General features: G+C 31.9%; 1 protein-coding gene across 10 annotated transcripts in view; it reads right to left on the reverse strand.

Annotated features, from left to right (window-relative positions):
• Positions 1–24,646, reverse strand: part of ADGRL2 (adhesion G protein-coupled receptor L2) — a 213,208-nt gene that overhangs the window by 6,434 nt on the left and 182,128 nt on the right. For all 10 annotated transcript variants that reach the window (XM_029230776.1, XM_029230771.1, XM_029230775.1 and 7 more), the window contains exons 10-19: positions 19,738–19,863; positions 19,263–19,468; positions 17,998–18,171; positions 16,806–17,015; positions 15,662–15,882; positions 14,322–14,388; positions 6,799–6,890; positions 4,794–4,962; positions 2,054–2,182; positions 1,407–1,503 (exon numbers count right to left, since the gene is read on the reverse strand). In XM_029230776.1, coding sequence (XP_029086609.1) covers positions 1,407–1,503; positions 2,054–2,182; positions 4,794–4,962; positions 6,799–6,890; positions 14,322–14,388; positions 15,662–15,882; positions 16,806–17,015; positions 17,998–18,171; positions 19,263–19,468; positions 19,738–19,863 — 1,491 coding nt within the window. The remainder of the gene's footprint in view (positions 1–1,406; positions 1,504–2,053; positions 2,183–4,793; positions 4,963–6,798; positions 6,891–14,321; positions 14,389–15,661; positions 15,883–16,805; positions 17,016–17,997; positions 18,172–19,262; positions 19,469–19,737; positions 19,864–24,646) is intronic.

Genomic DNA, 24,646 nt, shown 5'->3' on the forward strand with positions numbered 1-24,646 from the left:
TTAATATTAAAAACCTAACCACTGAGGCCCAAAAGAGGGAATCTCAAACTTTCAGAATTTACAGGTGTGGGATTATCCCTCATGAAAACATCGGTGTTAATACCAACTCTGATACAAGCAGGAGGAAAAACAACTTTCACAAACAGGTAAAAAGTATGACACACTGCACCAAGCTTCTCTTAGTAAATGCAAGAGCACACATGCTGAGGGGAAAAAGAGACTGTGTATAATGAATTATTAGACCATTCACAAATTCTATCCAACAAGAATTCTCCTTCTGTAATCTTATTTGCCAGGTTTCAAAAATGAATCATTGAATAATTCATTTCCTTTTTGATAGTCATCTTAACAGAATTAGGTAAAACATCAGAGCAATGGAATAAACACACATTTCACTCATTCTAACTGACAAATTACAAACCTTTCAATACTTATCAAATATGCATTTTGCATAACTAATGTAATTTGGCTAAAAATATTTTAAAATTCAAGTTGGTTTTGATGCCATACATGTGCTTTTCTTCATTTTAAACCAGAATCTCATCAGAACAATGTCAACAATGAAAAATGTCTTTCATACTACATTGTGATAAAATATAACATATTATATTACAAATCAGTACATCAAAACTGAAATTACCTGGATAAATTACCTTTCCAAGAATATATACAATAATATATGATTTTTTTCAAAATAAATTGAAATTTACTAAACTTGTACTCAGGAATATGTGTCTGTACATGTACTTGTGCCCTTATCTGGCTAAATTATTTTATTTGCCATATTATTTTAAGTTGGAATTATATTGATTATGTGATAAGTTTAAGGCTATGATTAAATAATTAAATATTATTTAATTAAATAATAACAATTCAAATATAAAAATTACTTTGTAAATTATCATGTAGTTTAATTATGTGTTTATGAAGAGTTAGTATAAATGTTTTGACATTTACTTTTTACTTTTTGAAAGAAACGTAAAAACAGAAGAATTTTACAAGTAAGAATTTTCACTGCAAAACTGGTACTGTTTAATGTGAAGAGTAGTTATTCTAATTATATTAATGTTTTAAGAAGAAAACTTTCATAAATGTACGTTTAGAAAGAATAAATCTGTATTCACTAGGAAACCATTTTAATCTGTGGCAAAGCACGTTCTCAGAAATTACTTTTTCCAGCCTCAGTCTGTTAACGTGGTATTTGAAATCATACTTTTTGCATTACATTATTGAATAAAAAGAATTTATATGTACTTTAATAAAAGATAAAAGATGACTCAACAGGTTTTAGAGCTTGTGATATAAACCCATTTGAGAGGAAAATTCAGCATTTTCTCTAGAATTATTGCAAATTGGCAAAAGGCACAAAATTTAAATTGTAAACTCAAATTTTCCTAGTAACTGACCTTGATTAAGTGTTGAAGTGCTATTGATGTCACCTGAGATAAAAGATGATTCAGATTGTTTTCTCACAGTGTCATTCCACATCCTTCTTATACGACTCTATTAACATAAAATAGCAAGACATATGTTATGTTAGTTTTCCCAAGCTTACCTTACATTAGACACACAAAGATGTACCCTGAACAATCTGTGCAGAATTATCTTTTGACCTTTTTTAAAAAAAATGTGCGTTGATTCTGTTCTAGAACGAAGGAAGTCTATACTCTGTTGCTTCTCTACTAAGGACTATTTAATTTTCCAATCTTAAAAAGAGTGTTCACTTATTGTCTTTTTTTAAAGTGGAGATGGCTAGTTAGTCAACAAATGTTTACTGAATGCCTACTGAGTCCTGTGCTATGTGAGCTTAGGATATCTAATGATTATGACATACTTCTTAAAAAAGTATACCTCTCAAAAAAGGATGTTTACACCTAAAGAAACACCTTGAAGAAATACTTAGGAAGAAATTAAAACCAAAATACTAAGAAGGCAAGTATTTGCTACCTAGATCATTATAATGAGGAGACAATTAGTACATCTGAACAGAACATGTCTCAGAAGGCTTTCCATAAAGAAGGTTAATTAAAGATGCTGTCAAACTCTTTGTTACCTGTGTGCCAGAGGAATACCGAGCACTGGTTCTGGTGGTGGTCGCCTTCACTGAGCTGTGAGGGCTCTCAGTTGGGAGGCTGCCGCAGCAATATGAGTGTCTGAAGCACTTGCTATATTCTTTTCGTACCTGCATTGAATAACCACAAGACCAAGGGATTAATATAAACATACTTGCTCCTCTCTCTCTAATTAAATGAGCCGACGAGACAAGAAGTCCCACTAACACTTTTCCGTGGAGATTACAAAGTCAAGTTCAATTGAAACTGGTGAAATGGTAATCAGAAAAACACCTCTGTCCACTACACTGGCTAGTAGGATCTTTAAAGGGTGATATCGTATGTAGAAATGCTTTATATACCCTGTTTTCATTATGCAAATGTTATTTATTAATACAATGGTAATATCTTAAAAGCCTTATTCTAGCTATAGCCTCAGTAAACCCAATTTTCTATTTCATGCTAAGAAAATAAGATAAAAAATTTAGTATTTTCCTTGCTTAATTACATTTAACCACTTGTAATTCAGTCATTTAAGGTTTATATGCTTCGTGTCCTCTTAGGTAGGTCAGCACATAAACTTCTTTTACTAGATTGCATGGTGTTGCAGGTGACCTCTTTATAATGAAAGACTACTTTGGCACAAGAATAAAGGAAAAAAAGTCCTTTGATACATATGTCATTAATTAGGATGGAATGTTTTCTTCATTTTCTGATGTGTCTAGCTCTAACATTTAGTGTAGAGAGTCTAAGATGCCTTTTCACTTCATTAGCACACAAGGGAACTATTTAAGCAATTTCCATTCACATTAATGAGTTACCCAGGTAATTTCCCTTTTCCCCTGAAGTTTGGACATATGAATAGATAGAAAAGTTGTCAGGCCTAAAAGAAAGTTGAAACGTTAAAAAGTGAGGTCCAAACAACTGCTAAATAATAGTGCCCCACTTAGGTGGTCAAGAATTGGGAGGACGGGGGCGAGTTCTGGATTCTGTGCAGCTTTGCTGGCATATAAACAGGTTTCATTGGGGCTAAGAGCCAGACTTTGAAATTTCAAGACAGAAGAAGGAGAGGCTGCATAAGAAATTATTTTTTCTAGTAGGTTACAAAAAACACTCAAAGGCTTCCCCCTCCCTGCTCCCCCCCCCACCATTTCTATGCTCAGTATCTGCCTGCAAAGGCCAAAACTTTGACACTTATTCCTTGGGAAATTAGAGAATTAAAGTCACTAATGACCTTTTAAATCTAAGTGCACTTGAATTTTCATCCTCTTAGCTTTATTTAATTATATCTATTAGAACAAATAACAATGGGGGTGAATTTTCAAAGCATTTTCTCTGCCTAAATATGCTCACTCAAGCAGTTAGAACCATGATTTTAACTAAATCATCTTATACTCTTAACAATTCATCCTGACAGCACCCAATAGGACGTATTCAAGACTAAGTAGAACTTGTTCAAAAGAAATGTAACACAATGACTTTAAAATGTAATTGCTAATTAAAAAGCATAGCAAAATCTCTGTAAAATTAATATACAAACTCTATGAGGAAATAATGATGACCTCATATTTTTTCTGCTAAGTTTATGCTTTGTCAAAAACATTTGACAGAAGGTATGAATATGTGATTATCTGCATGTATATAAAATGCTCATCTATGCAGAAAATATTTAAAAACCAAAGTAATTACAAGGTTATACCTGTATAATGTTTAGAAAGTTAAGGTTCAGTGTTATTAAATAATATATGATACCTCACAAAAATTTCTGTACACTTAATGGCTATTAACTGCTCTGAAATCCTATATAACCAAGACAATGGCAATCAAAATGGTATTTTATCCAAATAATACCCTCCGGTGTTGGTTTTGCCTAATGCCTATTGCTGTGAATGTACATTATTATCTGTCAGCATTGCACATTCCACTGTCATTATCTCACAATTATAGCTTATCAGAACTGATGGAAGTAACAACACTATCATCTTGTCAGGACTGAAAAACATAATAGTTTTCACTTTCACACCTCTATTTCTCTGTTCAGTTTAGTGACCAACTAGTAATAACAGAATAAAAAGACTACATTAGATATGCAGACAGGGAAAGGATGATACCTGGTGATAGGCATAGACATTTCAAACTTAAATGGTAGCTAAGCTATTCTCTTAGGTTTAACATCTTCTTGTAATAGATTAAAGTTTTTCACATTCAACTTTAATTTTTGAGTCAGTTTTGCTGACTCCACTTAACATTAAATCAGGACAAAATAATAAGATGTGAGATATGAAATTGCTGGGTTTTAAGATCTTTCAAAATTACTCAGAAGACAACACTGATAATCATTTTTCTGTATATCTTGTGCTTTTAAAATTTAGACCATTTATCCTTATACTCAATTTTGTTTTGAACCACTGCATTCCTTTTATTGAGCAAAGAACAAGATTATTTAACTTTTTATTTTTCTTGTATACCCTTTGCACAAAGCATTTTTGTAGACTCCAAAGAAGAAATCTTAACATAAGTATCTAGTTTATAATATTCCCAAACTGACATTCAAGAGATGATTGGTATTGACACATTTTACATGTGAAGCCTGAGCTTCCTGACTTTCATTACAATTAATTTATGATTAAAATATAATGCTATTAATAATATTCCAGGTGTAACTTAAAATCTTCCCTATTATATATATTATTTTCAAATCAAAGAACAAGTTAAGCAGAGCCTCTAAGTGTTTTCACTTACTTTCTTTTGGAGAGCACAGTGAAAGATGAAAATGAACACTCCCTGGAAAGCATTAAAGATGGTGAAGAGATAAGCCATCACAATAGTCTCGTCATTAATAAAAAGCAACCCAAATGACCAGGTTAGGCCAAGAAGACACAGAAGAGCGAAAGCGCCAAGTACCCAAGACCTGAAAAAATAAAGTGAATTTCATTAACAGGTTCAATGAGAGAACAACACATATCACACTTAAATATTAACATATCAGTAGTAGCAGTTGACTTTATGTTCACATTCAAATTCAACAGCATTTTGGCTTTAACCTTTCATTGATTAAAGAAAGAACAATAGCATTTAGTACTGCAGTCTCCAGTGAAAACAGCAACAGCAGGTATGACCTTTTCTTACTCAGAATAAACAAGGCATGAAAACTATATTAAAATACAAGGTGTAAAACATCCCCCGTGACTTTATTGTCTTTTATGTGCATTTTGGTAAAAGAAATTAAGGAGTCCTTAATTAGTTTACTCCTATACTTTTATTCCTGTGGTGCACTCAAGACACTGAATAATGTGACACATACAGAAAGGTTAAATGGCAGATAATCACTTAACACCTAAACCTCAGATTCTAAGAAACTAATCTTAGGTGAACCTAAGGTTTTATAACTGAAGCATGAAGAAGCCTAGCTGAAATGAGACAAAAACATGAGAACAACTTCAAAATAAAATAATTTGGGAGAGATTTCATCATGAATAGCTTAAGGAGAAAGGAACTGTAGAAAATAGGACGGAATGAAAGGATTTAAAGTCAGTACATTCCATGTCTAACTAATGATCTTACTTGATAAATGGCTTATTATCTTCATAGCTAGAAAGCATTATAAGCAGAAAAGAGAAACAAAATTATTAGACAGAATTAAAATAGGAAGTAATAAGAAAGCATTTATATATTTTATAAAATTAGTCAAAATTAAGAAAGTCAAAATGCAGAGGCAAACAATTAAAAAATAAAGGCATATTATAGTTTAAAATATTCTAGCAAATAAGATATTCCAAAATAATTATAAAAATTAAGGGCAATTCATGATATTGACAGATTTGTAAAAAATATAAATCATGCCATAAATTTGTTAATGTAGGGTTCTACCTTACCCAGGTAAGTCCGTATTATAGTAGCCATCACAAACACGGTAATTACTGGTGTAGATGAGAAGACAGAAAGAGGAAAAGGAAGAAAAGAGAGAGATGCTAAAGATTAGCTCTCTCTCTTACCATGCAACATGCAATGAAGCTGGCACTAACCTATCTAAAACTTTATCTAATTAAAAAAAAATTACCCTTACTATAGATCTGCCATTTTTAACATTAAAAATATTTTCCACATCCCATTATAACCAACTTGAACAATACCTCCTCAAATTTTAAATTAACTCATATTTTTAAAAATTACTCTGAAAATGCTTTTATAAGATGACTTAATGAATCAACAGCTATCAATTTTTTGTTAATTAGATAACATTTTTCCATTGATAGGATATTGCAGTTTTTTTCAACATTGAAATAAAGTAAACATTTATTTAATTATCATGAAAACAACAGACAATCTCCAAGTTAACAATAGCAATGGAGTAAATTCTCTTAGGAAAACAGGATTAGAAGTAGAAACTGCTCAGAATCCTTAATAAATCAAAAAGTCATTTAACAAAACAAACAATATAATCATATCAGTCATGCAAACAGGAACATCATTTTGAATTGCATTTTAAATTCAAATGAAATTGCTACAGTGATATGGAATTTCCACAAAGCCACTGAAACAATTTCTTGGCTTTAGATCAAGACAGAAATTATTACCTAATTTTTGACCAATGTCTGTGACATGGTAACAGTGAGACTCAACCTTGATCAGTAAAACTTCATTCTGAATAATTTCTACAGGTGAAAGATGGTATTCATGTATTCCCTGTGGAGAATACCTTTCACTTGGTTTGTCAAGCAGTAAAATTAAAATACGAAATACTTACTTAATGTTTTCCAACCTGCTAGAATCTGGTTTCAATGTGTTTGAGTGCTTCACCATTTTGCACAATGTGATCACCAGGAAGATAATATTTAGCTGTTACAACAAATAAAGAATTAGATCACTATGACAAAAAGTAAAAATTATACATTTTGGCAAATATATTTAATGGATTAATGCAGTTAAATATGAATAACACGAGTATATGGTAGACACTGATTCAATTCTAGTTTACTTATGCAATGATCAAGTTGAGTCTAAATAAAAAATACTCTGGCTACATATGATCGATTTTTTAATAGATCATTTGACATGAAACTGAAACCTCATTAAATCAGTATCATGTGGTGATGATTAAATAAATTAGACAGCCTAAATTAGTTTCTTTAGCTAGAAGTACTCCAGGGTCTAAAAACCATCTAGTGAAAACACAGAAGTGAATTCCTTAGAAGGGGCATTTACATCATGTAGCTTATAATGGAAAGATCCCTGAATTTGGGACCCTAAGAATTAGTTGAAAGTCTAGTTCTTGATTTTGACTGATTAAATGAGGAAAATTAACATTTGCATACTCTTTTTATAAGGTAATGGTGAAGATCAAGACCACCATTTCTTTCTTCCTGATATCTCTATACTGTATGGAAGTAGGTAAATTCCAAAGGCTGTTTTGAGTCCCTCTAAACACTCAGTTGTACAAAGAATGTAGATGCAACAAATGCCAACTGGGGAAGATAGAACCTGACATGGAAGCACAGTCTGGCAGGTCAACTTGAGAGAACTCAGAAGGTAAGAGTTGTGTTTTGACTGAGGAAAGTTAAAGGTTTGTAATTTGCATTTGCTTCTACGGAAGCCTGGCAGACGCTGGATGGAGTGAAGGCAGCTTCCATTTTTATGCTCTAAAAATAAAACTATGCTAAATCGCTCCTGGATTTTTTTGACATTTTATTTACTTCAGATTATTACTTTAAAAAAGACAAAATGAAGTTATTTTGTGAGGATTAAGTGATTTAGTGAAGGCACAAAGGGTATACTCAGAAAAGGACCTGTTTAATGTAGAGACGAAAGCAATTCCTTGGTAGTAAATAATCCACGTAACTTTGTTACAGTAACGTGATTATTTTTACTGAGTCACAATACCATCTGATAAAATGATAACATTATTTTCCTCATTCATCACCACTTCTGATTTTATAATTAGGAAAAATGATGTAAGGCAATAAAGAAAATTTCCAAGTCCTTCCTAACGAGTTTAAGGAACAGAGCAAAGGCTTTAAGCCGCGTATCAGTCATTTTGTCTACTATGCCTTGTTATTTCTCTTAGATGTAGAATTTCCTCTTAAGGACTAAAATAGGCATAATTTGCAAGTGCTGGCAGACAGCATTCCATTAGTTACTTGAGGACAAAAGAAGCTCTTTGCTTAAAAAAGTACTTAAAAATTAATTTCTTAAAATACTTGTCTAGAGAAAAAGTAAATAAATTGGTAAAAAAATGTCTAGCTTTATATTCTGAAGATTATAAAGTCCAGTTGGTCATACATAAATAAAGGCTTCCATTTTCAGGAATATTACAATATGATTCATTTCATTCAACAAATATTTATTGACCTTACTGCTCCACACAAGAATGTGCTTATTGTATAGGGATAAGACACAAATTTTTGCCTTTGAGAAATTAGGGAGATCTTTCTGATAGTACAATGAATACTTAATTTGATTTTAAAGGAGCATGGTACAGTTTATCTCTAATTTTTTTAAGGTAGTGCTTTTACTTTTTATTTTATATAACAGTAAGCCTTAACTAGGACAATTTAAGAATGGCTAAAAACAAGTACTCCAAATAATCATAAAAACAAACCAACCAACCAAAACCCATATAAGGAAACAAAGTAGTTACAACACTTATGTAAGAACGGCTGCCCTAACAGATTCAGAATCAAAATCTTTTAAACCTCCTAACCCTTCTTTTTGAATGTCCTGATAAAACTATTTCTTTTATTACAAACTTCCAGACCTAGGGTTGCCCTCTACCCCAACACCTTTTGTTAAATAATTTTCTGAAGCACAAAAGGGCCACAATTTGGAGCTCATTATTTTCTAAGCATATTACTTATCCCCTCAGGAATAAAATAATAGTAGTGGTAGGAGTACATTCAAGGAAAGAAAAAAAGTTATTACCCACCACAATGTCTAAACCACAAGGAAAATAAAGAATGTGAATGTGAAAAAAATGTGGATGTATCAAGTATTATGCTATAAAAAGAAAATGAGTACAAAATGTGAACTTGTGGGGGTTACATCCATCCAAACAGATTTTTCAATGAAGAAAAACCAGCCCCCACACAAAAAAAAATCAGTTATTTAAGAACTAGCTTATTTTCCAATAAAATTGAAATGAAAATGAAGTGTACCTATGAAAAATAGAATTAAAGCTTAAATATGATACAAAGACATTTGTTTCTTGTTAAGACAGAACTAACCAACTGAAAATGCCACAAAAAACATATTTCATTTAATCCTTAAAAAACAGACTGTTAGATGCATCTCTCCTCACCCTACTGAAGTTTTTAATGTTATATATGTGTTCAGTGTTTCTTCCTAGCTACAAAGATAATACAGTCACAAGATATAAAGCTCAGAAAATTACAGGAAAAAAAATACCCCACCCACAACATATAATCCTATCTCCAGAGGTAGTAGGTAGCACTTGGATAACCATTTTACAAATCTGTGATGTTAATTATCTTGCCAAAGACTACTTAGCTACTGTAATGTCAATGCTGAGATTCAATATACTGTCTTCTGGCTCCATGGCCCAGTCTTGTCAACAAAATTAACCAGTTTATTCTGGTTGAGAAAATTAGCAGTCTTCTAACAAACAAAAGATATACTAGTTTTGTATTTTTTTAAAAAAGGTTCCACTTCTATAAAGAGTAATCTAATTTACCACTCAGTCAGAGATGACCAATGAGTTGAAGATACAATATTAAATTAATTAATACATAGAACACACTATCAAAGAAATCCTAAATGACATACAAAGGTGTGCTCTTCAGATGATTTCCACTTGATGGGCTTGCCATAACAACCAATTCTCCATTTCCTTTGTGAAACACTACCACCCCATAATCAGCAAATAGCTAAAACATCCACACACTTCTATTCCCACTAGCCAAATTGTACTTTGAACAGTTATTTGCGTTTTCTTAATCCTGTCTGTGCTAGTTATATTCATACACAGCTAAATATCACACAAACCCATAAAACCCGAGTGGGGAAAGAAAGCTATTGTTTCTAGCATATTTAAAATCAAATGTTTCAAGAAGATGTTTTAAAAGTGAGTCTCTTTAAAAACAACTTAAAATCCTAGAAAAATAATCATAAAACCACAGAAGGACTCTTGCAGTCAGACTGTTTCACAAGTGTCTGTGAATTCTCCAATTTACAGAAACTGAAAATAAAATTTTAGCCAACGCACTAATGGTTAAGTTGCCAAGAAATTTAGTTAAATCCAACACTAATTTAGTCTTTGAAATACAACGACGATATATAATTACTGAGGCAATGGTTATCTTTAATAGGAGAAAATAACATCATTGTCAGACAAAGTAATTACGAAAAAAGGTATGCAAGGCTTATTGTGAATCACAGCGTAACAGCAAAAACTGCTAAGCGTGAGATATTTTTCTTTTCCTCAACTCCGCATTAAAAAAATTTTACTAATACAAATTATTTACCAAAAAAATGTCTTATTATTTAGGTACTGAACATTTTAAAACATTGCCACCAAAATATATGTGAGTGAAATAATTTCTGGAATTAAATAGAACACTTACTGAAGTGTTAACAAATTCTTTAAACTGTGGTTTTAAAGTTCTCTGATTTTCTCCAGTATCTAAAAATGTAAATGCTAATTTTTAGTTTCATGGATAAATACTGTTCCTATGATCTTTTTCAGGAGGCAATATACTCTAATAAGAGTTATAATTTTGTATAATAAAACATTTCAATAGATTTTCTTCTTTTCTCTTCTCTTGTTCTCTTAAAATGTAACTATGGGAATCAGAACAAGAAATAGAGGGGGCAGAAAAAATCTTTGATAAAATCTATTGTCCAAAATAGTCACTTGAAGACTGAAAACCTTAGTTTCAAATGACGTACTGAGTTCTTTCTTCTTATCATTTTCCCTATGACATAACTGGGTCTTTCTAGCCATATACTTCTGTTAAACAGAGTATTTTGGGATAGGTTGAAAGGTGCTATGCATCAATGAGAAATGAAAAAGATGGAGTTACAGCTATGTACATAAAGATTGTCTACAGCTGGTATACATGTCATTAATCATTCGTGTAGAAGCCTCTAGTAAGTACAAGTTAACAGGATTGTGTTACATGTTGTATGTCAACTCACCAGTCTAAATGCCCACAATGAAGATTAAGTTTGAAGATGAGGCAACTCATCCAGGAATTAATCAGATTTTAACTCTGCTGTGTGTGTGTGTGTGTGTGTGTGTGTGTGTGTGTGTGTACAGGTAAATAGGTAGATGGGTACCTCTTAATAGAATTCTATGTGAAAGAGTGAGACCAAATTAAAAAGAAAAGAATTCTCCTATTCAGCTAAAAAGAGTTAAATCACTAAATGGGGCATTCTTTCTCTTTCAATAACAAATAATACTCTTCTATCTATCCCCAAAAATAATTTCATAAATTACTGTTTAAATAATCTGTCATGTAATTTGCTGATAAAATTCATCACTACTTGATGATACGGCTTAGCTAATCCTCACCCATATTGATGAACATGAAAATACAAAGAGTTTAAAGAAAGAAAAAGGTACCATAGATTATAGGAGTGCACAGTTTGTTTTATAGTTATCGACCTGCTCAATTGAATCATATCCACTTGAGCTTAGCAGCTTAAAATTCATTCCAAAGCTTGCCGTCCTGACATGGATATGATAAGACACAAGAACAGAAACACCACTCTGAAGTAACCTAACTGAACTGCACATGTTCTGACCCTTTTTGTCCTCCCTAGAGCTTTTGCTACCTGGCAAATGCAACTCTAAAACTGCACTTGTATCTCCAGATCTTTGCTGTTAGCCAAGCAGAAACCTATTTCTCCCTGGGACTAGCAGCCAGAGAGGTGTTCTCTGAGGAAGACTTCTAAGTGAGTGTGTGAGCTGAACTCTTACTGAACTGAATTAATTATTAACGATGCAGATGGAGCTGTCCAAATGATAAGAACAGCTCCTGACGTGTCATGATCCAAGCTTTCATTAAACCATTTCAGGCATACTAATGGTTTCCCACTGCTCATTACTTACAAGCACTTTTCTCATAGATATAATAACTCTAGCGCCTGTAGGCAAGACATTCTATAGAAATACAGAAGTAGGAAGTTTTATGTTCCATAACATGTTTTTTTCCTTCATTGAAAATTATTAAAAATGTACTTATTTAATACTACTAAGTTATGTGATTTCAATTCAGAAAAGCTGGAAATGCAAAACTATGCTTTCTAGGAATATCAATAGGTACTTTTTGTTATTCCTTAAAAGGACAGTATACAATATAATTTATATTGTATAAATTTTTAAACTGTGTCTGAACTGACTTTTAAATGACCTATATCACCATAAGGATATATACAGGTAAATATATTAATACTCAACAAACATGTGCTGTACAATCACATATCTCACTTTAGGTTACATTTGAGATGACGTTTTACACTTCAATACCACTCTGTCTTTCTGTGTTGGGACGATTAGAGGGCAAAGCAATTGCAGGAGAAGAATTACTCCCAGGATCTGTACTGTGATTGCTACCTGCTGTTTTGTTTTGTTTTGTTTTTAAGTTGGGAACACCAAAGCCCTTCACATCTCAACGTAAATGACTTGGTAAAGGATAATAATGACAAGACTAAAAAATAATGGTAGGCTCTCACTATAAAAGGGCAATATAATAAAATGTCCTTTACCTCTTTTCTTACTGGAAGCTGAGTATATATGAACATTAACTCCTTTCGCCCAGTGAAATGTTTTTTAATACTCTAAAGACAGTATTTATCTTCAGAGATAGAAAATAAACAAAACTGCAGTAGGACAGAAGTATAGATCAAATATCCCTAAAATGATTTTTACAATTTTCAAAGTATCAGTATGTTCAGCCAAGGGGTCAGGGAGAAAAAAAAAAGCTTTAGTTTTTAAGGATCATACCCCTTTCATATCAGCTGTTTGTCGTTTAATTCAAGATAGGCTTAGGCTGTGTTAGCATAAGCAAAGAACAAAAAATTGGGACAATCATCTGGATTGAATAATTCTGATAAGAAATCAGCTTTCCTAAGAACACTTGAGAGTGTTTTTTACTGGTTCGATTCATACAGGCATTCATCTCAAATTTTCATTCTGCTTTCATAAGTAATTGTATAAAAGAATTCATTTTAGTGACAAAAGTAGTTTTAAGTTTCCTTGAACTACTAAATTTTTTTCTTAATTTTACTGACGTACTAGTAGCTATAATTGTAATACTATTAACGGTAGAAATATCTTAATAAGCTTATTTGTGTCACCTTTTTTAAAGAAAAAACCTTAATAGGAATAAACAGTTACAGGCAATATATAAACTTGATTGTTTCATTTTCAATCTTCTAATGGTCAATAACACTTATTTGTAACAGCATGATGCTAAAACCGAGTGAAGTTTTAAATCCAAATATTTTAGCTTTTTAAAAAAATTTCAACTATATTTGAAATATTTGACTACTGATAATTTAAGTTAAAAAATACCTTAATGTCATTATACTTAAGTTGTATCAGGTTTATTTTAAAATAAAATTTCTTAGAGACCAATATTTTTATTTGGTATTTTAAGTCTTAGAAAAGTAATTTTATTTCTAATGAGTTTAAAATTTATTTAATATTTATTTATTACGCTAAGCTTAAAAAAACCTTTTTTATGCCCTAAAAAGAATTTAGGGTGTGGACATTTATTTAAAAGTACTAAATTACTGTGTGGAAATGAAGATAATAAATATTAAGCTAATGTTCTTTTACTTCCATAAAACATTCAATTCATAAATGCTACACAGGCTTGGTGCAGAGCTAATACTATAGATTTTAAAGATGTAACTTCGTGAACTAAAAACCTCTTAACAAAAAATTCCACTACTCAAAACCAAAATATACTATACATATCAGTTATTCCTTTCTAATTATCAAACTACTTTAAAATCATACAATCTTAACATAAAGATTAATACCTGACATTTTTGCAAATTAAATTACAAATGAGGGAAAAGTATTTCTTAAAGGAAAGAGTGTTTTTAAAAATAGTACTAATTAGCAAGTGTATAAACTCAATAATGATATCGAATGTAAAATATACTACATAATTTTATTCTGTAAGCTAGACATGCTTATAAATCTTTGAATGCACAGATAAATTAACAGTAAAACAAATTATCCCTGTTTCAATTGTACTGCTAAAGCAGCAAGCTAAAAATGAAGGAAAAATAGAGTCTGCTTACCAGAATAATGAAGGTAACAGGTCCAATGAAACTCCATATGAAATAGTTATCAACATGAAGCCAGCAACTATTATGAAAAGAAAAGAATATTAAGTAGCTTCAATGGATGCTCAATATCACAAGTAGAGCAAAATTTTAAAAATCTAACAAGCAAAAGTATCTTTACACTTACCTTTGAAAATTAATTTATCATGGGCAAGAACAATTTGAATAATTCTACTGTTCTTCACTTTAGGTTTTAAATTTGATAAAGACATACATAATTATGCTTATATGGGGAAAACAATAACCCCCCCACCCCAATCCTGATGGTTAAGACCTCTGACTTTACTAAGAAAAACACGAAACTTGGTATTCCAAATTGTCTCATTTTTAAAAAGTTCTTATCTTCAAAATTTGCCTTTAGATCTGTATCTGAGCTAAAATGTTTAACCCTATGGAACATAAGAGATTAAAAAAATAAGTGGTCAGATGTAATGTTTGTTGCAAAACAGTATAGCACAAATATAACACCTCAACTGGGAATGGATGAATACTAGAAAAAAAAATCAAAGCATAGAATTCATACTGTATTAGAGTAAATGATGCATAAACTTATTAAGACAGATTTTACTTAGTGGTTCATTTTTCATATAACATCAAATCCCCAATGAATTTCTTTTATTTGTCTTTCATCATCTGTGTAGTCAAAAAGCTTTCTTTAGTCCAAAGAATCTTTATATAACTAATTTTATCAAAGGAAAAAATAAACAGAATTGGAAAGCAAATTCATGCCTCTAGCAAATAAAATCCTTAGAAACATGGTCTACCTTCTGTCACTTTCCATAAATATATTTTTTTATAAATGAATGACAGTGACTTATTTTAATCCTTTCAAACTGCTTGATAAAATATTATCAAAGTAAAACATATGGGCTGAAATGTGGTACTGTCACAACTCAGAACGAGAGTTACCTAGAGGGTTGGCTGCACAAAGAGAGCTAATGAAACATTAGCTTAAAAACTGAATAGTTAAACCTGTCAGATGCTTTAAGCTCAGAAAAATTTTTACCTAGTATCTTTCTAAGGCCAAAAAGTTATTTACTTTTTCAATTTGTTAGAGGTCAATCTTTTGTGTTAAAAAGAAGTCCATAATTTAGAATATGCCTTGCCAGAGTACAAATCCTCTCAACCTAGAAAATTACAAAAGACTTGATTGTAACTTGTGCATGGGATGCCCATTTTCTTACCAATAAGGCTTTCAGATGGTATTTTAGTCTGTCAGGGACCCTCACTGACAGCTAACAGGCTTTAAAAAGTTATTCACTTGAAAAACACTCAGGTCACTTGCAATTACTTACGCTTTTTCTGTTCCATAGCTCTTATAGTCAATAGCAGCTGAAACGCCAACCACTGTGGCAGGGAACAAGTAACCGGCAACATAGTAATATTTCTTCCTTGAATATTCACTTTCAAAAACTTCAACTAACATCAGATAGAGCTGCACACCTTCTAGGCACATCCAAGCAAAAGCAGCCAGAAAGAAAAAGTGTAGAAGTCCTGCAAATACTGGGCATGCTATCTATAAAGGAAAGAAGCAAAAAACACAAGAGAATATGGGAATATAAACAGCCCACTCTAAAACTAAACAATATTCACCGATAGTACTCACTACTGTCTTTAAGACATACCATTATTTAGAGAAAATACTGCTTCTTAAAAATTTTTTTTTCCATAAATGAAAATACTGCCAAATTTGGCTTAATGCTTATGGAGTGTAATGCTAGGTGTGCTAGAAATATCATCATTGTAAGACATTATTATTTATAGCAAAAGTAAGTGCAAATAAGAAAACATATTAATTTCTCTTCCAGAACTATTCATTTTTAAATCTGAATATTCTACTTGTAGATAAGTTGCTTTACAAATCTTTAGAACAGTTGTTTCCAAATATATTATTTCTATTTTTTTCTACTACAGAATTTTTTAAAATTTGCTTTAATGATAAATATCCCAGCTCTAATTACTTAACATCATTTTCTTGTTATACATGGAACATTCTCAAATTCATCCCAGTGCAGATGAATACAGAGTAAAGCATTAACTAATTATTAAGTTCTCTTTGCGACACTGAGACCTCATGATGGTGAATAAATTGCTCAGAATATGAGGAAATGATCACTGGTTAGAATGACTATGTAAACAAAATGAAAAATTTTAAAATCGGATCTTTTCATTTTAGTATACCCAGCATTCTTCTATTCAAATTACGTGTTTTAATAACAACCCAGAAAAATGCAACTGTACCTTAATACAAGAAATGAATTAACTCATAATAATATTACTTAATGATTGGGTTGTGTTTTATTACAAATTATCCTTCAGTATTGCCATGTCAATTATTGTAAGTTACAAGGTCAAATATTAATAGCAGCATATGTGGATACACCTGTTATAATAATAATTCTCAGAGATCCAAGGTCAACAAACAGAAGGAGTACTTACCATGTATTTTGTCTTATCAATGCCTATTAGGAAAATAAATTCAGCAATGAAAAGGTTGATACAAAGGTTCTTGTGAATAGTATTACGGTCACTCTGTAGACCACGGAAAAAGCAGAAGGTGAAGATGCAGATAGCCAGACAAACAAGGGAAATGACAATTCCCACCCAGGTGATGACTGCAAGAAGTAATTCGTGAACTCCATCTTTGTACTGAAAATTAAAAAAATGAGGAACTTTAGTATTCCTGCATTACATTAACTAAGGGTAAGATAGGTTTCACATGTGATAGCTCAACTTTTAATACTAAACTCTGAATATTCATGTGTGTTCAAACGGGGCTCAATACTAAAAAAAAAAAAAAATTACGATCATATAAAAGAGTTCAATATTATCTTATTGATTTTTATATTCAAAGAATGATCTATGAAAGTAGATTTTACGTAGAAAATTATGACCAAAATAATTACTTACATAAACATATAGAAAACATTTTACAACAGATTAAAGACTACTTAGTTATTTCAAAATAATTGGCATTTTAATGACTTGCCAGGCTAACAAGTAGTCAAATTTTAAGTTTCTCCTTGAGTTTTTATATTTTATATATATATATATATATATATATATATATATACACACATATACTAAAAGTTAAGCACATAATAGATCTGAGAGCTTTCATGTTATAGTTCTTAAATATTTTTATCTCCTGGCTTATGTTCTCTTAATCACAAGAAGAAATGAATACTAAGAAATATTCCGGAAGCCATTCTGATCTTTCGAAATCTGCAGTCTGGCACAGTGTGCAAAGTCGTTAGGAAATTTAAAACAAAAGTTTTGAAATGAGATTCAAACATTCAAGATGGTGAGGGCATGTTAAACTTTAGAGCCTTCTGTCTCTTTCACATAACCTATTGCTGTTCATTTTTTAAATCCCTGACCGCTTCTGCCTGACACCTGCCCAAAGGGGAAAACTTAGAACGAGTCTATAAAGCACACAGTTTTGAGATGTAGCAATAAATATAGTGCCAAGACTTCCTAAAATATATGGACAATGTAAAAGCAATTAGAAATCCACATTACTTTGTTTGCTTTTTAGTTACGATAAACACCCAAAGAAGGGACTACTACACAAGCTGTTTTGAATCTCTGAGGTTTTTCTCTGCTACTAATTAGAAGTGCAAATACTTACTGTAATTTTCCTGTGGGCCATGAGAATTGCAAAATTGGTTAGGTGGCTGCACGCACACGTTGTACGAGTTTTATTAGTGTCAACCAGCTTGCAGCCCTGGGTAGACCAATATCCCATCATAGTTCTCTCTGAGTAGTTCCAGAAGGAGCAGTTTGCATTGAAATAATTGTCAGGCTGGGAAATAAAATGACAAGATAAAATTAGGATTTTACACTCTAAGATGGCAATGGCCATTGTTTAATATGTGTAAAAGGTAATTTAGATTAAACTTTTCATGTTTCGGACTATAAAGTTTTTCATCAGCAGAACTGTAGACTATGTTATACAAGGCAGATATCTAACTTAAAAGGGGCTTTATAGTCCAAAACACTCTAAAGTGTACTCTGAATTACCAAAGACCCATTTTACACAATTACAATTTCCATCTTATGATTTTACATACTGATGGTACATCAGAATCATATTTTTTTTCTTTTCTGACAAAATTAAAGCCATGAATTTGTTCTGAGAAAATTCTGTAAGGACCAAGTGTTTTAAAATCTATTTTGTTTGGGGCCCATTTTTGCTCTAAATGACCCAACAGGGACAATTTGAATCCTGTAGTTAGTATGTCAAGCTCTTAAGAGAGTGAAGCAACTGCAGAAGATATAAGAAGAGAATAGCCACACAAATGTATTGTTCACAAATGAATTCTGGAGATTCACATGGCTATCTATGGGCACTTTTTCTCTCTACTATAACAACAGCCAAATTCTGCAGACAATCTTCCAACACAGTATTTTTAGCTACCAACTTGCATTCTAAGGCACAGCAGAGGAATCGCATCTCTTCAACTCTATATTTTTAAAAACACAGGGCTTGATAACAATTGTGTTTATATGATCTGTAAACAAACAAACCAACCAGAAAGACCTGCCATACTAAAAAGGCAGAGCTATCGTGCTGCTACGGTAACAGTTAATTTTCATTCTAAAACAAATTATAGTCATTTACATTTTCCTGTTGATTACTGAATTAGCTTTCATTAAGAATACACTTAAATTCTAATAATCACTGAACCAGGCTCATTTAATTTTATGTTCACAGACTTAAATAAACTTGTGTCTCTGACCTAGTCCAACATTTGAAATTCAAATGGGAAGGTCTTTTCTTTCCTCTCTGCCACTTCCCCATTCCCCCTCTCTCTATCTCTAGCACGTTAGTTTTGCTTTCCTTCCTCACTGGTTTTATAATTTTCCACTACTTCATTAGCATACATAACTTACATCAATGTGTGGTAGGGTAAAAAGCACAGGATCTGTCAAGTATACTCGGCTGGATTCTTTATTGATTGAAACTGAAATGACATGGGAATTCACTGCAATGGTGCTATTTCGACCGATAAAGTCAGCACCCAGTTTTATGGTTGCATTTTCTGTACTAAGGAACTGTCCCAGACTCCGGTAAATGATGAACACCAACTTTGCAAGACCTAGGAAGGTAAAAAGTCATATGTCTTTACAGAAAATATGCTTCTGAATAAGATGAGATACAATAAAATAAGAATAAAATGAAACAAATCCTTATGGAATCTTTATTCAGATTAAGTTTACTGGGAAAGAGAAGGCATTACTTTAAATCTGCTTATAAATGCTAAGCTGTAATTGTTATATTAGGAGTCAAACACTCAGTATTTTAGAATTAATAGGTTTAACTGAACAAAAACCCTATCAATTTTTAAAAGACTTTGTTCCATCTTACCGTTCCTGCTGTTCTGTTTGACGGTATTCGCAGAGAGTTGGATTGAGCTGCCTGCCCCTTTGATGCCCAGAGGAAATTTGAAGTCTTGGACCTGTCCTTCTGTACTGAGCACTGCAACTTCCAGAACTGGATGAGGCAGAAGATAAACGAGGGGGAAAAATGGGGTATTCTCTAAATTCAACTACAAAGAGGCAAATGATAATTGCAAAGAAACCACTGTTTTCCTTTTTTTCTACGTAAAAAACTTTAGTGTTCAAGTCCAACAAAATCATGAACAAACAACTTATTCTAAGAGGTCTTAAACTTTACTACTCTAAAAATTTTGGTGTAAGCATTTTAACATTTTCTTCATAGTTTTATATCTTTTGTCAACTAATTCCAGTCTTTTAGCCTACGAATATGAGTGTCTGATTTATAGTACACGACTATAAAAGTTTCATTTAAATCATTAAGTTAAACAAAAATATTTCAAAATGATTTTTGACTCTATGTTAAGTAATTTTCAATGACCATCACTTGGTAATGGTAAAACAAAATACGAACTATAAGTGTGAATGCCTTTATTGCATGTAGACATCTAGTTCTATGTATATAACACATTTTAATACATAAGATTACATAGGTCAACTTTGCAGTAATAGGTTTTCTCTAGTTTCTAAAAGTAGGGAGCTCAGCATAGCATTATTCAAGAGAAAATGTCTGGCGTTATGTTCAAACTTCCCATTAATTCTCACTAGCAATGATCAATTTTTACATATTCAAGTTGGGCAAAATAGGACCTGTGGGCCAAATCTGGCCTGCCACTTGTTTGGGTAAATTAAGTTTTACTGGGACACAGCCATGATTACCCATTAACATATTGTCTATGGCTGTTAAGTATTTGCAGCTTAGACCACATAGCCTGCAAAGCTTAAAATGTGTACTACTTGGACTTCTATAGAAAAAGTTTGCCAACCACTGCAGTATAATCCAAAGTTCAAAAATTCAAATGAAGTAGCAACACTGGAAAACATGTAAGAAAAACAAGACAATGCATAAACATTAAGAACATTTATGTGATCAACAAGACCAATGTTGTTTAACTTTGTTTAAAAAATATAATAGTAACATCTTCAACATAAATGCTGTCTACTGTAACTCCAATAAAGACTGCAATACTTTATATCAGCATATGATTATTTAAAAGAATGAAAAAGTATCAGTTTCCACTAAAGAAAACTATTTCATATTAGTAATTAGAATGTGCCATTTATTGATGAAATGAGAGAAACTGGATGAAAATTTTTCATTTCAGTATTTGAATTTTAAAAAGTAACACATAATTCAATAAATACAGTCCATACATTTTTCTCTGAATTTCACCCTCTCTGATGGCATATACCCTTGAATAGCTATTTCTATACTTAGACAAACATGCGTGTAAGTGTTGTATGTGCCATGCGTGTGCACACACACACACACACACACACGAGTATGATGAATTCACCCACTCTCTTTTTAGCAAAATGGACTCATACCATTACAGAGTAACTCTTGGATGCTATTTTTTAAAAATCTTTCTCAACTTTGTTTTGCAAAATACATATAGATTCAGCTGTAAATATGAAATCGTAACACTGGAAATTTTTATAAGCTATGAGACCACATGTCAAGCACCTGAAATATAAGTTTATAATGAGAGTCATATAACTCCTAGAATTTTATCAGCTGCAGAAGCTGGTAGAGATACTTTGCTTAGAAAGATTAAGCAGGTGGGTATGTGGATGATCACCTGTCCTCATAACAGATTCCATGTTTGTGGGTAGTGGGCGAAGGGAATGAGTGACAAAAATATAAATTTAATATATACCTCTCTCTTCTTCACACTAAAAGGGGTTCTCAATTATTAATTATTCTTAAAACAAGACAGAAGACAGGGTAAAAAAAGGAAATCCTTTAAGTTTTCAGTAAATGTTCCAAATATAGATACACATGTACAAAGACTTAATTTCATTCAACAAATATGTACTTATCAAACTTCAATTTCATTCAATAAATATTTACTTATTAAAGTTTAAAATCATGTCCATAGTAAAAAAAATAATAATTTGAATTTTTAAAAACAGGATCATTAATATAGATCTTAGTAGAGATGCAACAATCAACTTTATACTATAAATAAATAAATAAACAGACAGACAAAAGGGAAAATTTTCTTGAAACAACAAAACTGACTTAAATAAATAGAAACCACAATACTTTATGACCATTTAAGAAAATGAACTCATGGTTAAATATATACTGAATCTTTAACAAACTGCTCCAGTGAATATAAGAGAATGTTTTTCAACTCATTTCACAAAACTAATATATACTCTTGATGCATAGAACAGTAAAAGGAGAGAAATTATAGGATATCCTCACTTATTTAAAGTATGTAAAAACAGTTAATAAATTATATATACACTTTAAATATAATATCCTGAACAAACTGAGTTTAACTCAAAAAGGCATATAGAAATTAATGCATTAGAAAATATATTAATGTCTTTAACCAAATTATGAAATTAAATAAGAAAAATATTAACAGAAAGAATTCAACAAATTTCAACACTCATTCAGTAGAAAAAATCTTTATGAAACAGTAAGAATAAAAGAAAAATTCCTTGCCTAGATAAAGGTTTTGTTATCAGGTAATGGTTATGTATCCAAACTTACGGAAAAAAATGATGCAAAACTCTAAAAGCAATTTTTTTTAAGTCAGGATCATCCCTATCACAAGTTTTATTTAGCACTGTACTGAAGGACCTAGCTAAGGCAGTAATTCAAGAAAAATAAAAGGTACAAAGACTGGGCGGAAAAAGCAATGTGTTCATTATTTATAGAAAATATACTTAACTACATAGTAATGGGCAGGAGACTCTATACTATCAGAAGGAAAAGAATTTAGCAAGTCTGCAATCAGCAAAATCAACTGTACACCAATCGGCAAACAATTGGAATATGTATTTTTTTTTATTTATTATTATTTTTTTTGCGGTACGTGGGCCTCCCACTGCTGTGGCCTCTCCCGTTGCGGAGCACAGGCTCCGGACGCGCAGGCTCAGCGGCCATGGCTCACGGGCCCAGCCGCTCCGCGGCACGTGGGATCCTCCCGGACTGGGGCACGAACCCATGTCCCCTGCATCGGCAGGTGGACTCTCAACCACTGCACCACCAGGCAAGCCCCGGAATATGTAATTTTTAAAAAATACTATTCACAATAAAAATTAGTGTATGTTTCCTAGGAATAACCCTAATTGAAAAAGTACAAGACATTATTGGGAAAAATATAGAACTTAGAAAACCTAACAACAGATGGAGAATTCTATCATGGCCCAATCTGGGAGAACTCAACAGATAAATCTGTGACACTTCTTTCAAAATCTATCTACAAACTCAGTCTAATTCTAATAAAAATTCCAACAAGATTTTTTTGAGAATGTGGAGCTTGACAAGACGATTTTAAAATGCACATGGAAGAGACATGCTAAATAGCAGCCAAGAAGAATCCGATTCCTCAAGAAGCAGGGTTGAAAGAACTCACCAGATATTAATATTATTGAAACAAAAACAAAAGCAACAATGTAAAACAGACACTCCCAACATGTACAGAAACTTGATATATGACAGATATCTTTACAAACCACTGGGGACAGGAATGGCTTATGCACTGAAAGTGCTGAAACAACTGATTATCTGTATAGAAAAAACTGAAATTAGTTCCCTCATTAATATTATAAACAAAATAAATTTCAGGTTGGATTAAAAACATAAATGTAAAAAGGCAAAGCTTTATCATTTCTAAAGAAAGTATAAAATCTTTATCACTGCAAAGTAGAGAAAAATTCTTGATCAGGGACAAAAAACCCCCCCAAAACACTATATTTTTTAAACAAGATCCCAAAAGTATCAATCCTAAAAGAAAGGATTGATAATTTGAGTTCATTATTCCATAAAACAAAAGATTAATAAACAAGGTACAAAAGAGAAGGCACAGACAGAATAAACATTTGCAAACTATATAATCTTCAAAGAATTAGTTTCCAGAATGCATTACCTACATAGAAAGAGATAGACAGGAAAAAATTGTGGACAAGAAATTCACAGGAGAGAAAATTAAAATACCCAATTAAATGCATTAAGTAATCAGGGAACTGCAAATAATGTGATCAATTCAAATCTATTAGAATGACAAAATTTATGTCAATAATAAAGTGTTGACAAAGAGAGTGACGGGGAACAATGATATTACTGGTGAGAATGTAAATTGGTAAAACAACATTAGAAAGCAACTTGGCAGTATTTAGTAAAGTTAAACATGGGCATGCTCTACCACTCAAAAACTATTTCTAGGTTGTGTGTGTGTGCACGCATATATATCTTGAAAGCCACAAATGTATGAGTAAGAGGCATACAAAAACTTTCACCACAGTTTTCATAATATCAGCAAAAAAGTGTAAGCCACTAAAATATTTATCACAGGCATAGTTAAATGATTGTGCATTCTTAGAGCAAATGAATGAACTAGAGATGCACATATCAATGTGCATAAATATGAAAAATATAATGGCAAGGGAAAATTATACAATTACATTTATAGTGTGAAATCCTTAACATTAAAGACATGAAAAATAACAGTTAAATGTACATACCTGTAGGGCAAAAATAAATAAATAAAAGCTTACTAATGCTAACAAAGTAAGAATGATGGTTACCCTCTTCTTCATCTTATCAGGAAGGAGGGGACCCAGGGGATTTCCAGATTATATATACCTATTTCTTTTCCCCAAAACCTGAAGCAAATATGGTAAAATGCTAAGATGTGGCTCAGTGGGTGACTGCTACACAGATGTTTATGATTTTCTCTATACTTTTGTATAGCCGACAT

The sequence above is a fragment of the Monodon monoceros genome, unplaced genomic scaffold (assembly GCF_005190385.1).
Source record: "Monodon monoceros isolate NGI ecotype Baffin Bay Population unplaced genomic scaffold, NGI_Narwhal_1 Super_Scaffold_18, whole genome shotgun sequence".
In the NCBI taxonomy this organism is placed as follows: domain Eukaryota; kingdom Metazoa; phylum Chordata; class Mammalia; order Artiodactyla; family Monodontidae; genus Monodon; species Monodon monoceros.